Here is an 18,630-nt window from a genome sequence, read left to right as displayed (position 1 = left end):
CACAAAAGTCTAATTCAACATATCTGCGTGTAGAGCAACCAAGTTGCTTCAGGATAACAAATCAAACGAGTTCCAACTTTTCAAAACCGCTCGAAATTGCGAAAAGCCAACAGAAACTTCAGTGATTTTTTTTGTTTCATACAAAATCAAGAAACATATATAATACAGTTCGTACAGTTATTAAACTTACTCAAAGCCTGAAACAGGAAAAAGATATAAACTAGCAATGTAAAGCCTTGTGCATCTTCCTACAGTTATCACACCTTCAAACTTATTAGTCACGAACCAGAGCTAACAGCTCAAGTCAGCTTGTGAATGGTTTTCATATCAACTGCATCCAAGAGTGTCCCTTTCTCAACATGTTCCCACCACTTGAACAAGAAATTGTCAACCACCAGTCTGAACCAAGGGGACAGCTTGAGACCCTCCTCACCAGCATCTGCTTTTCTCAAAAGCTCTTTCAACTGCTCCCGATTGATGTACTTCACATCAGCAACTTCATCTGGGTTGGGATTCACCTTGACATCCCGAACAATGAAGAGAAGGTAATCAACTGCAAGTTACCGGAGATGTATTACTAAAAGTACACAATTGTAAGAAACAAAAGGATGCAGTGGCTGGTTGAATAACAGATTGACACGAGGCAAAATCTGAGGAAGCAGAAAATCAGGTAAAAAAATCTCGAATAGTTACACGAGCCAAACTTCCCCAATAAAAGGAGATGGTTCTAAGAAAGAGAACATAGACCTCTGAATCAAGCTTGTCACCAGTTAATCTACTGCATTAGGATATTTTGATGCGACACTTCAGATGCAATAAAAATGGTGAACTTGGACAGAGAAAATCACTGTGGAATGTAGACAAAACATACTACATGTACTCACAGAGTGAATGACTGATCAAACATGCTAAGCGTTATTATAAAAACATTCTTACGTTCGTGCTCTCCCCACTTCCCGTCAGATGGGGCTTTGTAAAGCATACGACCCAAAGGGGTAAACTTATCGACTGGCAAATCTTCAGCTGGAATACCCAGCTCATCCAAAAGCTTCCTTTGTGCAGCATTCCTCACTCCTAAGAAGTTACTACATACATAAGATTGAGAAAAAAGCTGAATTGCCAAATTCACATCTCAATTAGAAATAAACAATAGATGTACCAAGAACATTCTCTTCAATAAGTTCTGATTCACGGTACAGTGGATGGCTGCAGCAGGTGTTTGTCCATACTAGAGGAAAAGTTACCTTGGTTGCAGATCGTTGCTGCAAAAATAAGATATTTAGTCCAAGGCCTAGTGAAGACGAAAATGGACAAATGGAGCAAGCAAAGAACTGGAATGCTAGTCAGCATACTTAGGTATAGTCATGAAATGGATTAATACTTGCACAAGATCAAAGTCCTAGAACATGCTGAACGTAAGCACCTTTGTTTACACCACATTAAGATATAACTGTATCCCTTATAAGAGAGGATTGCAACCCCAAAAGATGTTCCAAAGAAATGGTAGAACAGAATTAAAGCACCTGAATTGTTAATGATGCATAGATACTGTTTGAGGACTAGAGTTTTCACAATGGCCAGCTCTTGGTTGGTTATAAACGTCATCCTTATCAGATTTCCAAGATCTCTCAATACTTCCAATCAAGGCTGCCAGTTGAGGAAGCCCATCTTTACTGATTAAAATATTTGGCAAGATTTTAACTAAAATGCCTGAAATGGTGTTATGTTACCAAAAGCTTGTATAGTTTCACCTGCTATCACCACCTTTAGATTTTTAAGATTATGTGAATTTTCGCATTATACAATGCATTCTTGATGGATGACCACAGGTAAGAAACCTGATCCCAGGATCTGGGAAGTAACATTTGAGCTCTAACTTCATTGCATGCTTCTCTCTTTTCATTTAAATGCGAGTCAAAGCTCAACTACTCCATGATTACACATAGCAAATAACAAATTTTGTTCTTTCTTTAAGCACGTAAAAACTTTCAGATAATATGAGCATGAAGTTGAGTATCTTAGAAGTTATTTTCTGCATGAAAATAACTGACAACACATGCAAGTATGTATCCTACTTCCACTATGAGGAGAAAAAAGTCCTATTTCCATGGAAATTTTATAATCATTTGTAGCCCGCCTTGCAATCTGGCAAGATTCTTAACTTACACATGGATCGAACACATGAATAGAATTATTGCTTATTGTCTGTGAGAGTCTCAGGTACAATCAGTAAGGAGGCAAGTGCATATAGGATTTCACCTCTTGGCAGCATATGTCGTCATTTTGTAAATTACAATTGATAAATGTAATATGTATGCTGGTCCCTGAATACTCATGAAATGAGTGATAACAACGACCCACTATAACCATTGAGACATTGTTAAGGAGGCACTAGGCACATTGTCTCTAAAAGTCAGGATTCAGGAGAGAACAGGGACATTAAATGGAATCTAAATTTTTTAAAATGCAATGTCAAAGATGTTCTGAAAATGGAGAGGGAAAACAAGTCCCAATTGACTCTTACATCACATGAACCAGCAAACATCATTTGCAGTGCATACCTGAAGAAGTAACTCAAACTTTGAGTTGAATAAGAATACACTAAAAGCTCTGTGCAGCAAATTTTCAGATTCAATTTTTTCCATCAAGTGGCCTGCATATCAAAAAACTACCATATTTTAATTGTCCAGATAACGTAAAAGCATCCTTAACCTACACCATAGTATGTGAAACTAACAAAATCTTAATCATACAGACTCAAACTACTCCACACAAGGCTTTGTAAGTTTCTGTGACTTCAGAAGCCCATCATGTGCAATTAAATTTTGTACAATGCATATGACTGAGATGACATCTCAGATTTTGTTGGACTGCCAGATCTCGAGTAACTACTAATTATCCATGTGATGAGATATTAGCAAGAAAGTGAACATAAGAGGGAATTAGGATCAATGTTAAAGAAGCTGGAACTCAAAACAAACCAAAATAATGCTAATGCTTTGACGGTAAGCCATACTTGCCACAAAGTGATGAGAACATAGCACTATTTCTGAAGCATATGAAACCATGGTTACAAACAATGACACAGAATCAACTTGGCAAGACCGGAAATCTATTGTTAGCCAGTGAATTGGAACCATCCAAATATACATAAATATCTAGATTTAGCAGGTGAATGTGATACAGGGAGAGAGGGCGGAGAGAGAGAGAGAGAGAGTAAAATGAAGAAAAGCACCAACTTACAATTATATTTGGTATCATGACCAACAACACGATCATTCTCATCTACCAAAATGCATCTGCAGGATCAAGAATCATACGATTGGGTCAAAACACTGAGACAGAAAGAAATGGGATGCATGGGAATTGAAAGTTAATGAAACTCATCCACATTCAAAATTTTGACATAAACTGGGAAAATTTTTCATTTTTTAAATTAAAAATTTCAACACAACTAGTCCACATCATGCCATCATGTTGATGAGGCATTTCATCAAATCAGAGCACCAAATATGTTAATAAGAACTTCTATCTCACAACATGCCTTTTCTCATTTGCTTTAACGATTTAAAGTAGCGTTACAATGAAAATATTTCTTGAAAAAGCAATTTTAGAAAGACAAAAGGCTACTTTTGTCTGAGAATACTTAAAAAGCAAAACAAGAGGTCCTTCTTAAAGCTCAAACAAAATAAAAGCAACGATTAGGGGAAAAATATCAGCCGACTGCAGTAGAGGAAAAGTAAGCAGTAAACAGCTATCGTACACAATACAAACAAAACCATCAGGAATGATCAATATGCCCAGTATCGTTCTGTCCACTTAACCATATTCAGATTTCCAAAGAGTGAGAAAAACAAAAAAGAACAACAGAAATCTGCAGAGACTTTACAGTCAGATTTGCAAGAGTTCTTTTCCAAAGATAAAATGCTGGATACTTGATATTTCATCATATTAACCCATAAAATGGTATAATAACCTTACGCACTCTAAAAGTGTCTAGCTCAAACCGCTGATTTCTATATACTGGGACAAATCACCTAACAAACTTCAGATTGGGAATATTCACGAGTCAGGAAGAGCTCATAAAACCAATTTCACCCAAACAAATTTGATATTTCTTCCGTTGTACATAAATCATGAAGAACAGCAATAATGTAAAGAAAAGAACTTCCTCCTAGAGGAAAAAAACTGCTCGAGTGAAATTAGTAAAGTTTTAGCTCCATTTGGTTTATAGGTCAAGAAAAGAAATCAAAGAAGGGCTTCATTTCCTTCTTTACTTTTTTGGCCCGTCTTCAAAGTAGCATATGTCAATTCAGATTTGTCCCATCAACACGGATCCGTGTATCCTTTTTTTTCCCCTTGACAAAGAAATTTCAAACGACAAAATCTCTGCGAACCTAATTCACCACTTTCAACCCAAACACAGATTAGACTGTTCATTAACTTTTATTCGTGAAAGACAAGAAATTTAAATTTTTTTTCAAAAGACTTGTTGGAGATTCTAATTAAAATTCAAAACACTCTAATAAAATCACAACCAAAACAACAATGACAACAAAATGAACGGATGATGCCATTCCTCTCCTCTTTACACGGATTCAAATCAAAAATCTCAAAACTGACCTAACTAAGCCATATGAAAATCGTAAGACTTACGTCCACACAGCACGAATATATGATCTTAAAAAATTCGAGAAGCTATATTAGAACCCAAAAAAAAAAAAAAAAAGCATCCGAAGCAACTTCCGCGCTCGCAGGCAAACCGGAGACCACATAAAAGGCAAAATGTTAAAGGGAACAGGCGTAAAGAAATAAGAAGAAGGTTATTAACTCGTCTTCGAACATGAGGCGTCTCTGGACGACGTCCATTGCCGCATCAGCAATTGCATCACCCATGACTGTGGAGCTGCTGGTGGATGCTGTAACTGCGGACATGCGCGAGAACGAGGAGGAGGAAGAAGAAGACAGCGAGCTCCGACAGAGAGGTGATGCGGCAGCGGGGAGAGTTTGTTTGAGGAAGGAGGTAGAAAATGGGGAATGAGATCTGAGGACTGGAAATGTCGAGGAGGAAGAGGAGGAGAGTGAGATCCTCTTGAGGATGGTTTGAAAACGAGGAGTGGTGAATGTGGAAGACATTTTCTGATTTCTCTCTTTCTGAATGGCTTTTGTAGCGAAGAAAAAGGCCAAAGTCTGTTGGGTGGGAGGTTGGAGGTGGCTCGGCGCCTACCTGGCCGTTCGTCAGAATATAAATGAGGGGCAATTTCAGAAGCCTCCCTCGAGTTTTTTGACAATTTCACTTTTGGCTCCTTTGAGATTTTGAAAATTATGCATACCTCTTTTTAGGTTCTTATTTTAATGACAAAAATTATTCAATGGTCAAAATTTTTGAATGAATTAACCGTACGACATCACAAATTCATTTTCAATACTCATCTCTACTATTCTAAACCTTGCATATTCTCGCGTCCTAAATCATAATATCACTATCTCCATTACCATCACCATCATCAATTCCTGAATTCTAAAACCTCAATCTAAGTGAAAATAAAAAGAAAATTGGCACCATTAGGTTCAAAAAAATCTCACCAACTGCATTAATACGACGCCTTATCTTTCAAATATTGGAGTACCAACATCAGCCTTATCCCTCTTAAACACCTTTCGGCCACATCTTCTTTTATTCAATTTTAGATCCTCTAAGCAAAACTTAATTTTTAATATGTTTAAAAATATGTTTATGACATAATTGATTATTCCATGAGTGAACATAGTCTTTGTTTCCGTTTCATGTCTAATTGTGTGAAATGCGCATTCATGCGCGCAAGATTAGGAGTCATATTATTTTATTGCATGAAAAATATTGATATTCTAAGGTTATTATGATAAGATTAAGGGAGTTATGCGCAATATTAAAAAATTTAAAGGTATTAGATGAAATTATTAGAAACCTCAAGGAATGTTTCTGAATTATCCTGGTCAATAATACTCGTACAGAGATGTACACCGAGCCCGAACGGTTGACCAGAGAATCGTACGACCTGATTTTATACAAAATGTATAAGATGTAACTTTATATGTATATGATGTAATTTATTTTTAATAACGTTTAATTATAAAATAAAATTTTATACTTTACACATAAGATAAAAAATATGTACAAGATATAATTTGAATCTTATATATATATATATATATATTTTTTCAAATTTTAGCCATGGTAGCTGCATCTTGCAAGCGTTCCTGCCCCCCTCCTACATAGATAACATAGATAGAGATGAGAAAGTAGGAAAAGCTGTAGGTAGACCTTTGATAGTTTAAAGGCGTAGGTGGGGACAATTATAAATAAATGTATAGGTTGGAACAATTATAAATTTATTTTTGTCAAGAGGGAACAATTATAATTTTTTTTTTTTTTTTGTCAAAGGGGGAACAATTATAAATGGGGAATCTTTTTCTCTCATCCTAGCTTATTCCCCCGCCGCCTCAGTTCGTCAAAAGAAAATGGTGGGAATATATTCATTTTTATGAATTTTATTTTATCTTCACTAACACTTTTTCAAAGATGTATATAAATACACAACGTGAATTAAAGTTTAAAAAAAAACAAAATTACCACTTTGAATATCATTACATATGGATTGTTTAATTTCTATGTTATGATCAAATGCTTCATAAGAATCATATTTAGGTTTCGGTCATAATTTCAGACAATTATCTAAGTTTAACACGTTTTAACACTTAAGCGGAAATGAAGGGAATTGATATTCGTACTCCTCATTTTATAATTAGAAATGTTATGCCTTGTTTGGATTGCAACTTTCCGTCGGAAAATTACGTTGTTTTCCGTAATCACATTTCTCTATTACCGTTATTTCTCACATACATCAAATCGCTACAGTAATTTTTCCATGAAAAATCATAAAAAATGCAATCCAAACACAACCTTATTTCTTTTTTTTATTGTGTTCAATTTCAGAGGATCCTATGCCCCTTGTATTGTTCCCAACGACATACATGATGGGTGGATGTCAATTTCGGACTGCAACGGGAAACTATTTGTTTTTTTCACAAGGGCATCATGTGCATGTGAATTTTTTCAGACTAACTGCGAAATTTATCTGTATCTAAACCTGTTTCTGAGTTGATTGAAGAAGACATCAATTGGGATGTTTGTCCCAACAGGAACAGGCGCCCGATTCTGCGTCAGCAGGTGCCCAATTTTTAATGACAAGAAATGGACGAGATACGTACGTCCAATTGCGTGAGCCAACCAACAACTGGACCGCTGGCTAGAGAGGAGCTCCTTTAAATCCTCCATCCTATTTTTGATCCTGTGGATCGTGTAAGACGTACACGTTTCTTGTTCTTGGAAAAAAAGGTTAAGGTTGTGTTTGAATTATATTTTTTATGATTTTTTATGAAAAAAATACTGTAGCGATTTGATGTATGTGAGGGAAAAAAGTAACAGAGAAATGTCACCACGGAAAACAACGTAATTTTTCGACGAAAAACAGCAATCCAAACAAGGCCTAAATTAGGGAGTTTAGCGTGACACGAGAAAGGATTAAGGCTATTCTCTTTTTTAAGGACGTAATAATAAAACTCACTTATCTCCTCAAAGATACAATTACCAAAAGAAACAAGAGTAGTGAAAGAGCAAATGTATAGGTATGTTTCTTATTTAGATATCTCAATTTTTTTTTTCAAAGAACATCTAACTAATATATGGTCGTGTACGTCATATTTTATGAATACCACCTATATGTGACGGGTTATAAGTATTAATTGTCTATTCTAAGCGATATGCGATTTAAGGGATACAAACAAACTAAATTACATTATCAAAAAAAAAACAAACTAAATTAAATGAGTGTTAAGATTCTTAATTTTAAGATTTCTCGTATTCGTCTCTATCGTTAAAAAATATCATGATTGACTGAAATGTTTATTGAAATATTTGCTTCTGCCAATGCCTCGTGCGCCACGAGGAGAATTAGGCACCATATTCACTCCAAAAAAAAAAAAAGAGGACACCACGAAATTAATCGAACCCGGGGGGGGGGGGGGGGGGGGGATTTTGGAAATCACATCACCAGCAAAAAACAGCCGATGCACTTAATAAGCAAGTGGGCCGGGGAGCACCAGAATTGTGTAGCCTCTGATTGGCGTTTGGTAGATTAGATCACTACGTAGGTCGGCGAGAAAAATGGTTCTTTATTTCATCCTTGCTCCTTTTCCTTCTCTCTCTCTCTCTTTTTTGTCCAAAGAAAAATGATGGGTATATTGTTCTATGAGTTTGGTTTTATCCCCATTTCAATTCCAATCGTTGGCATGCAGGTAATTTGCACTATTCCACGATTGAAGCACGCATCAAACCGTTCAAGACACCAAGAGGGCAACAAAATTTACCAAGTCCCACAGGGCTCTGCATGCAATTTCTTCTATCCGATGTAAACTCTTTTTTTTTTTTTTGTTGACAAGACACGGTAAGTGCACAAGCGTCCCCATAGTGCAGTTTCAAATCCGAGACTTGAATGTCCCAAGAAAACGCTGCTACCATGTGGCTAAACCTGTGGGGGCATTTCGAACCCGAGACTTGAATGTCCCAAGAAAACGCTGCTACCATGTGGCTAAACCCGTGGGGGCATCCGATGTAAACTCATAAATGACAAATTTAGCTTTTATCTTGTATATGTGTATAAGTAATATATGAGCTGGTCGAATTGTATTTTAGTACGGAAAATATAAATGAAACATTACAAAAACCACACAATTTAAGGCATAGAACTTTCACGACAAGATGAAATAAAGAGAATCTTGAAAGGAAGTTCACATAGACAAATCACGAAATAAAAAACTAAAAGTTCGAAGCAATTTGGGTATAACATAAAGTGACATTGTAATTGCAACCTAAAATTCGATAATCACAATAGGATATGTGGGGCGATGTTATTAGCAACTCCGTCCTCTCTTTAAAAGCATGGAAGGGGATGGAGAGCTAGAGACTAATTTTAGAGTGCTAAATACAATCATTTTCCGATGTGGGCTGCAGTTATATGTTCTAATGACATACATGCGATTGTTATCTCCATTAGGGTACATTAGTAACATAAAAAGTGAGTGACAAAAGGGTATGTTTCTAATGTGAAGTTAAACTCGAGAGGCTAGAATGCATAAATCTACGAGTAAATCTTTTATATACTGACAGTGTATACACTAGCGAGTTTAGATGCATATCATATATATATATAATTTGGTGTTTAAATTCAAATTCAAATAATGTGACATTCATCCAATGCCTCGTTGATGGAAGGAATGAGTAATGATGGAAGGAACGTTGAGACTTATGCGGCTCATTTTCTTGTGCCCAATGCCTCGTGAATAACGAGGAACATTAGAAACCATGAAATTGATCCAATCTGGAGGGATATTAGAGATCATAGGAATAAACAAAAAACGAGGATCTATTTTGGCTGTTGAAAAATGAGGATGGATCGTGACACAAGTGGGGAGGGGGCTTTTGTCTCTGCGTGTTACAGTACTGAACACGAGACGCATGCATTTGCAAATTTTTATGATCAACGTTTTCTACACATTTTCAGAGACTAAAACACAGTTGCTATAAGAAGAGACAATTATAACTGTTACTGTTGGTTTGACTAATTAATGAGGGATTTTGCTTGAGCTGGTTGAAATATAAGTTTTACATAAATATTAGTTTGCGTAAGGCAAGAATAACTATTTTTTAATTAATTTATGATGAAAATATGAGTAGTACATGGTAATTTCTTTTAAATGATTGGCTTAATCAATAATTACTGCATATTTTGTTTTTTTTTTTTTGCTATTAACCATTTAGATAGCTTTTTATGAAAGAATTGTTACCTAATAATAAAATTCAAAAGAGTATTTTCAAAAACTGTGATCCAAATAGAAATCTACAACATTTTTTTTTTGTTTATCTACAAATGTAATATGAAAAATATCTAAAAAACAATTGATAGTGTATTTGGACAGGAGATTATTTCAAAAAATATATATATATATATTGAAGTACTAACTATCATGTGATACATGTCAGGTTAAAAGATAAGCGAAATTTTTTTTTATGATATAAGTAAAATAATATTTATTTATTTATTTTTGCTATTCTTCATCACGTACTGCACTTAACATTTAATCACAATTTTTTTGCGATTGACAATAATGAATTTGTTTGAAGGAGCTATATATATTTTCCCACTATCAAAGTTCCTATGAAACGAGGTAAAATTCCTAATTGATGCTCAACATCACTAGGTAAAAAGCAGCATATTTTGTTTGCTTTTTCAAGAGAGGACAACGGCAGAAATTCACAAAGAAGAGAATGCAGAGATGAACTAAACGTTCGCTCAGCAAACAAATTAATGCAACACACTTAGATGTGGGCATAATCACAAAAAAATTGACACGTTCTCTAAAGAAAGTTATAACGCTGATAATAAAATTGACACCTAACTCTTTATCTTTTTTTTTTTTTACTGTAACAATAATATTTTTATATCTTAATTTATCCTATTTTATAGGAATGAAAGTCTAAAAGGGCTATATAAAAAATTAGCAGGCATATAAATTTAACTTGATTAAAAAAATGCCCTGGCACCACATTTGAATTTTTTTTACTGTAAGTGAAATTCGAACCAACAACTTTCGGTTCAAAGAGTGGCTACCGAGTTTCGGGTCGGTGGTTACCTAACTCTTATTTGGACTAACTTCACATTTCCATTTTATGAAGGTCAATGTACCACCATATTTGCTTGTCCGTCGAGTTGCAGTTTGACAATAATGAGCCGACTAAAGTGCACTCCCTAGTCCTATTCCTTCCTTCATAACCAACTACCTCCGGAGTAATTGGCTATCAAGAAATCAAATCTCTTAACTTGTATTTATATTCAGGATTTTTTGGATTTTCACTGGCTATGACATTCGTTTGGTTCAATGGCGATTCAGTATCTTTCAAATTCTCTATTAATCTATTTGGATCTATCCCTTTTACTTAGCGAAAAGTAGGAATAGGTGTATAGTATAAATTATTATGTGGATAAAAGGGAGAAAAAAAAAAAAAAAGTCCTACTCTTAACAACTTTGGCGGCGGCCGTAGCAATTTCAAAATAAGTAATCTAAGTCATTTTTGTCACGAAACCTATAGTCATAAGAAATGCTTGTGTATTTCGGGTTTGACAATGATAATGCCAGAAACGTTGCGCTTGGAATTATTCAAAGTTCAAACCGGCCAGTCACTTGCAGGAAGAAAATAATGGAAATGATGGGCTTAACCTGGTCTAATCACTCAGGCTATTCGTCCACTTTGGCAGGATCGTTCTGACATTTTATGGATCAACCTGACCTGGTCAATTTCTTGTTTCCGGCCTTTTAAGAGTGAGCCGAATCGTTTTGACATTATATGGGTCTTACCTAACCTGGTCAATTTCTTGTTTCCAGCCTTTAAGAGTGAGCCGAATTTTTCTGGTAGGCGAGCAATTGAGGCTGACATTTTTGTTGGCGATAATTTGGAAATAGGGGATAGTTGGACTACCCAATCAGAGAACGCCGCAGCTAATGGTCCGTTAGATTGTAATCAATGAATCACGTCATACATAGGAACAGGTCGTAGAAGTTGATTGATGGTTGATTAAAAAAAAAAAAAGGAAAGAAATGGGGGTGACTGTCACGTGGCTTTTTCCGATAATAATTTGAGAAAAAATTATCAAGGATACTTAATATGTTCAAAATTTAAAAGTTTGGGTACTAAATTTGTTTTCGTCCAAAATTTGGGAACTAAAATCGCTCGTGCGTTAAAGTTCAGGTACCAAAATTGCATTTTTCTCAAAAAAAAAAAAAAAAAGGAAATGGGGGTGGTAATTTTAGAGCGACTATTTTACTAGCCACCCTTCAAGTTTCGAAGATTATAATGAGTTTGTTTGGATAAGAGTTTATTTGGATGATTTATTTGAGATATTTACTGTAACATTTTTTGTGATGTGATGTATGTGAGATAAAAAGGTAATTGGAAAGATAAAAAGGTAATTGGAATTTGTGAGAATAAATTTTGCAAACCAAATTATTTTTGTCCAAACAAATTCAAAATGATTTCTCTTGATCTTGTAACATTTTGGCCCAATTTAGTAATTAAAAATGATATTATGAAAAGAAAAATAACATGATTCCATTATTGTCTCTCATTTACTACATTATTTAGTTAGTTTAATACCAATTCACGCACTAAAGAAAAATTCTAAAACTTGGTATTTATTATTAGGGGGTCAAATCACATACAGCATCCAAAAATAGTATATTATTCTATATTTTTCAATTAATGCAAGATCCAATTTACTTTTTTAGTTGCATACCTATTACCAACCATAAATAACAATAAATCATCAAAAAAATTTGCAACCAAAATATTAATTACAGGGTGTGAAGAACTTTAGCATCACAAATATTCTTATCAACATATTCAGATTAGTTGTTGAGATTTTTATGGTATTAAAGTTTGCTTTTTGTAATGTTTTGGTTTTGGATTTTTTAATTATTTACTATTGATCATATTTGACAATGAATCTATAACTAAAAAGAATAATTTGGATCTTACATTAAATAAAATACATAGAATAATATACTATTTTGTGATGCTAGCTATATGTATCTTGATCCCTGATGATAAAGTAGCAAATTCTAGCGTTTTTCTTTAATATATATGTTGGTATTAGATTAACTAAATAATATAGTAGATGAGGGACAATGGAGGAATCAAATTATATTCTCTCCCCTAGTATCATTTTTTAATTACTGGTTAGACTTAAATGTTATAAGATAATAAATCTCAAAGAAGTTAATGTAATTTTTGAAATACCTACTATTAAGAATACGGAGAGGGAGCTGCTAGCCAGAAGTAGGGGGGGAAGCACGTAGTCATTCTAAACTGGTCAAAAGTGATACTTCACATGACAAAATACTTTTGCCTCGTCTCTGCGAGATTTAAAGCTTTTAGGAGGATGAAACGAAGATGAATCTTGCTTGCCTCATAATAATCTGAATTTGGTGGTATAGTCATCTTTTATCAATTTTTAGAAAGCCTTTAAGATCTCGTCTTCAGTAGGTGTAATGCAGGTTTCATTAGGTTCAAATTAAGTGATGAATGTTTAATTTTTTTTTTTCCAAGAAAATACCCATTAGGTGCAATACATTTGTGAATTCTTCGAAAATGGTGAGCATTCATCAAGAGAATAGAGAAATGGGGTGGGGCTCTCTTTCTATCCTCATCTAAACTATACAAAGCTTCTCCTCATGCATGCATTTCTTAATTATATAGCTAATAGATTGGAGAATCCCAATGAGTCTTTGAATTACATATTCCTCTCGTGTGCTGGTATGATCCTTCAAGCTAAACATCTCGACAGTGTACTGCAAATAATTGCTCGATCTCTAGGGAAACTTGGGATCTAGAATTCTGTCGGTAAAACATGAAATTCATCAGCTTTCTTCGTGTACAAAAGTAGCTAACACGAAAAGGAAAGCTGGAAATATCAACCCTTAACAGTCCACGGATCTTTCTGTCCGTCTGCACCATATCATCTACTCTATGCTAAAGAAAAAAGATTGTGGACCCTCTACATATTCTTGCTGCACAAATCTTCCCTTATCATCCACAAATTTTGTAGGCCCTTTTAGATATTATTACAGGATTACTGCTTCCATTTTTGTGAATCCTTTTTGGGCAGCCGACATGGTGATTATGGACGTTTCTGCATGGTTGTGCTGCATTGTAGTAATATACTGATATGGTAATTTTGCTTTTGGTTGATGTCAGTATTATCAGCTCGCACTGGCTTGTATTCAAGAGTTTTTGTTCTTTATTTGCTGGTCCTCCTGTGCTTGTGAAGAGATTGAAAATTGGAGTGGTACTGGTGCCTGTAGAGCCCACTCCCTGCTTTGGGGATTAACTGCATCTAATGAGAACCTATCGTCCTTTTCAAAAACGTTGTCGTTTTTTTTACCCTCAAAAACATGGAGCTGGAACAACACTTGCACACAATTAGATAAAGTGTACTGGATTGTAAGCAAGATTCGGTGAGGTAGATGGCTTTAGATGTATTTGGCATATACAAGAAGGGCAAAGCAAGTTTTTACTGGGGATGGTAACGGGGGCGGGTGCCCGCGGGTGCCCATCCCGCGGGGGGCTCTCAGGGCGGGGGGAATTTTTTTCCCCCACTTAAAAACGGGGCGGGGGGCGGGGGGCGGGGGGCGGGGGGCGGGGGAGTATACCCCCACCCCATCCCCCGCCCCGGCACCCGCAAAACAAAAATATATATATAATTATATATAATATGTAAGTTAATTAGTTATAAACTTATGATAATGATATAATTAGTTAGATGTATTATATAATGTATATTAGTTTATGTAATATAATTGATATTATCAATTATATGAATAATTATACATATCTATTAATAGAATTTATTAATTAGTTATACTAAATTTACTAATACATTTATACTAAATTTCTAATTACACTTAATAGAATAACACTTTTTTCTCAAAAAAAAGCACAAACACAATAATGAATTAGTGATTGTATTTGTACTAAAAGTGAAACTTGACTATTTTAGTTATATTTATTTCATCATATTAGATTATATTTAAATAACTTCTGTTTGATTGTTTTTATGAGTTTCAATTGTAAAATTACAATGAATAATAATTTGGTGATGTGTTGATATTTTAGTACTTGATTATTAATTAAAATTTAATTATAATAAAATTATATAATAAAATTTTATTAACTCCGCGGGTGCCCCCGCGGGGGAAGCGGGGCAAGGCAGGGCGGGGCAGGGGGAGCGGGAGGCGGGGGCGGGGCGGGGGTGGGGCGGGGGACGGGGGGAACTAATAGGCTCCCCCGCCCCAACTCTGCCCCGTTGCCATCCCTAGTTTTTACCATTTCTCATTTTGTTACCGTTTTAAACTCTTTTTCAACATCTCTTCTAACTCGCTCTCATGGTTCTTTTTCTTCTTTTTTTTTTTTTTTTCGCATTCCTCAGCGGATGTGGTTCCATATATCACTGGCTCGTTTAACTTTTACACATAGATTCTCTTTTTCTCTATAAGTATTGTTGTTGGCCTTTTTAAATTTACACGTAAGTCATTTACAATGGAATTGTGTAATGACTCTCTTTTATTTTTCTTCTTTTGTTGGTAACAAAAAAATTTGAATAGACTCAATTTTTGTTACCATCATGAATCAGGGAATGCATCCAGAACCATACACCGCTCATCAATACAGTCGCCACATTGATAACGAGATTCGTATACATGACATTTTACGAAGAAATAGTCCGTTTTTACCAACTCATATTGACTCTTGATTTAAGGGGTTGCAAACTTGCAATAGTCAATCTCTTGATTTTGTTGGACAATTCTCAAAATTTGTATGATGTGCATACATGTATTGTATTATGAATGATTCTAAATTGTACATACATTATAATCAATGTATATTCATTCATGTCTTTGATGTACATTCATGTAGCGTATTATGAATGATTCTAAAATGTACATATATTATAATAAATGTATATTCATTCATGAATTTGAATGTATATATATATATTCATGTATGTGGAGATTCTTGAATGTAAGGATAGATTCATGTCTTTGATCATAGGATCATGAGATGCATGAATTAAAGTGTACAAATTTGTACACTATACTTTAAATCTATTCATACAAATATTTAATGAATTCTTTTGTTTCTTAAACAATCTCTTCTATATAAAGAGGTCAAGTAGAGTGCAGCATATCACTTTCCTACTATTTTTAATTCTCTCAAAAAATACTCTTTAGTTCAAAAGGGTTTGTCTTACTTTGTGCAAGAGTTTAAAATAAATAAATTTCATTTTATCCTAAAGGATATTTGTCTAAGGTTATTGCACGTTATATCAAACAAATAAAGCCTAAAGGAAAGTAATATTCTATCACGATTTGAAGCCAATTCTTGTCACAATATTTGCCGGTTCGTTGTAATATTCCCAACAGATTTTACTGGTGCGTCCTGCACGATACTGCTACAAAATTTTAGTGAGCAAGTGCAAGATGGTTGAGAACTATTTGGTTGGTTGAGAACCACTTGGTCCACTCTCCAATTGGCAATCATCCAAAATTAGGAATTAATCAAAGATAATTAGTCAAGAAACATATCCAGGCTTGGAGTTCCATTCAGGATGACAAATGCTTTCCAGGTCCTTAAAAAGGAATGATGTGCCTGAGGTTGTAGCCCAACAAATTAAGTTTGCAGATTAATGGTTACCACTGGTTTGATTATAAATTGAGTTTTAATTGCCAAAGCGATCGCAGATTCTGCATGTCCAGTTGAGTGGAAAGGCTTGCTAGTGCGTGTCTAGGGCCCCTTTTCGGCCTTGGTCCTCGGCCTGCAGCCTCCAGTGAAATTTCTGGATGATTTCACGAAATGGGCTTTCTTAGGACTATAGTCATCGTTTGACAAATAGTATTAGAAGAAAAGAAAGAGCCTGAAGATTGGTTTGAAAATAAGTGCAATTGCGAAACCATATCTTAATCTTTTTCATTTTTTTTTTTTTACCGAAACTGAGCTAATCTTTTTTATTTTTTTTTATTGCATCCGATAACTTAATTCTATTGATTTCAAAAGCTGTGCAACTGCGAGTAAAGGTTTGATCAGGCTATACAATTATTTAGTGTACTTGAGCATTGAGGAATCAATAGTTCCTCATTTTGTATTATGCTCAACGCATAACAGCTAATCTTATAACTCATGTGATTCTTATTCGTAGTTACTAAACAAAAAGAGCACATTTGAAACAATAAATTTAAATGACGAATGTTTCCACCAATGTTGCTAATCTAATATCCTGAGCCTTCTGAGAAAAAAATGTGCTTGAGAAGCTGCCTGTCTTGTACTTTCACCCCCATCTTCTTCCATTAATGTACTATTACAGCTTTGCTCATAGCCAGCTTTAAGACTAATGTCTCATCTATGAGCTGGATTCCCGAGCTTCTCCCCTTCAGTGCTAACCTACTAAAATTTGCATTTTTTTACCTCAAGTGTATGTTTTTGTCAGTTGAATTACCAAAAATGTATGTTTTATTAGTTGAATGACAAAAAAATGTATGTTTATATGGTAAAAAACAAAAAAAAAAAAAAAACCCCTATGTGATAAATTTAATATACAAAAAAGCTCCCGTAGTTTTAAAATATATGAAACGACATCTCATACTTTGAACTAAATTATAAAGGTGACGGAATCCGTTAAACTTAACGGGGACGGACGAAATGACAAAAATGCCTTGATATAACTAAGCAAAAGACAACTCAACAAAATCATTTATTTCATGAGAGAGAGAGAGAGAGAGAGAGAGAGAGAGAGAGAGAGAATTGGGGGCTAAAGAGAAGAACATGTATGTTTGTTAAAAATTAGGTATAAAAATTTTTTTTTAGGTTCCAATAAGCCATTTCCGTTAATTTTAACGGATTCCGTCACCGTTATAATTTAGTTCGAAGTATGAAGTGTCGTTTTGTACGTTTTGAAATCACGGGGGGTTTTTCTATATATTAGATTTACAACAAGGGACTTTTTTATTATTTACCCATTTTTATATTAATTTATTGACTATTTTGACAAAAAAAAAAATCTTTTATAGCTAATGAAACAAGAAAATTTTTAATACTTTAATGACCATTTTTGCTACTTTCTCAATATTATAATACCAGCCAATTACAATAACTTTGCATTAAATGATGAAATGATGAAAGTCTTAAGGAATAGATTCCACATTCGAGTCTAAGCCAAATGGAAAATGGACTCCAAAAAGCTTATCAACTTTATTGATTCAAGAAACTTTATCATATAATCAATGAGTAAAACAGTCATAAGAAACTTATTAATTTGGCACATTTTATTTTAGGTATATAAAACAGTATCTGTGATCGATATATTTATTGTCCTATCAAGGAACATTTGTCTATCTAATACAAAACCAGAGAAAGCTCCCGGACTTGCAGCCTCTCTGCATCTCCCAAGCCAGACAAAGGTAAACGAAGTAGCAGGAAAAACCAAGGGTAAAGGACAAGCAATCTGGATGTCATGTTCAATTAATCATCACAACGATAATTATTAATCAGGATAAATTACTCCTCTGGTCCTAAACCTACTCCATCTGGTTCGTATTCAAAACCTCATCCTCAAGTCCTCGAACTTCATTAGTTAAATGGACGTTCAGGTGAATCAGGTCCCTTGATCTATTATTTAACCTTTTTGGACCCAGTTATAGAACAAAGAGGTTTTGAATCCCAAATCTTTAACTTTAATCTCATACAGCCAGTTCCTTCAAGAAATTTCTAAAATCCAAGTCAAGAAGCCATGGATTTCAAAGATTTGACCAGTTATATAGTCTTTGTAAATTGAGATATATTTTTTGACATGATTTTGGAACCAAATGCATGTATGCTGGTTATCATATGTTTATAGCTTTAAAAAAAAATTTTTTGTATGAGATATCTTTTGGACCTAATAGCATATAAAGATATTGTTCAAGAGAGAGAAACAAGAAATGTCT

The 18,630-nt window shown here is 34.6% G+C and overlaps 1 protein-coding gene across 1 annotated transcript; it reads right to left on the bottom strand.

The window, feature by feature from the left end:
• Positions 1-96: 96 nt before the first annotated feature.
• LOC113708766 (isopentenyl-diphosphate Delta-isomerase I) lies at positions 97-5,228 on the bottom strand. The gene is made up of 6 exons (XM_027231362.2): positions 4,832-5,228; positions 3,244-3,299; positions 2,562-2,653; positions 1,160-1,262; positions 937-1,074; positions 97-553 (listed from the first exon to the last, which is right to left on the bottom strand). Exons 1-6 carry the CDS (start codon positions 5,134-5,136, stop codon positions 300-302), a joined length of 948 nt encoding a protein of 315 aa, XP_027087163.1. The 5' UTR covers positions 5,137-5,228; the 3' UTR covers positions 97-299.
• Positions 5,229-18,630: the final 13,402 nt, after the last annotated feature.

The sequence above is a fragment of the Coffea arabica genome, chromosome 9c (genome assembly GCF_036785885.1).
Source record: "Coffea arabica cultivar ET-39 chromosome 9c, Coffea Arabica ET-39 HiFi, whole genome shotgun sequence".
Classification (NCBI taxonomy): Eukaryota; Viridiplantae; Streptophyta; class Magnoliopsida; order Gentianales; family Rubiaceae; genus Coffea; species Coffea arabica.
This window is presented reverse-complemented; position numbering and strand designations above follow the sequence as displayed.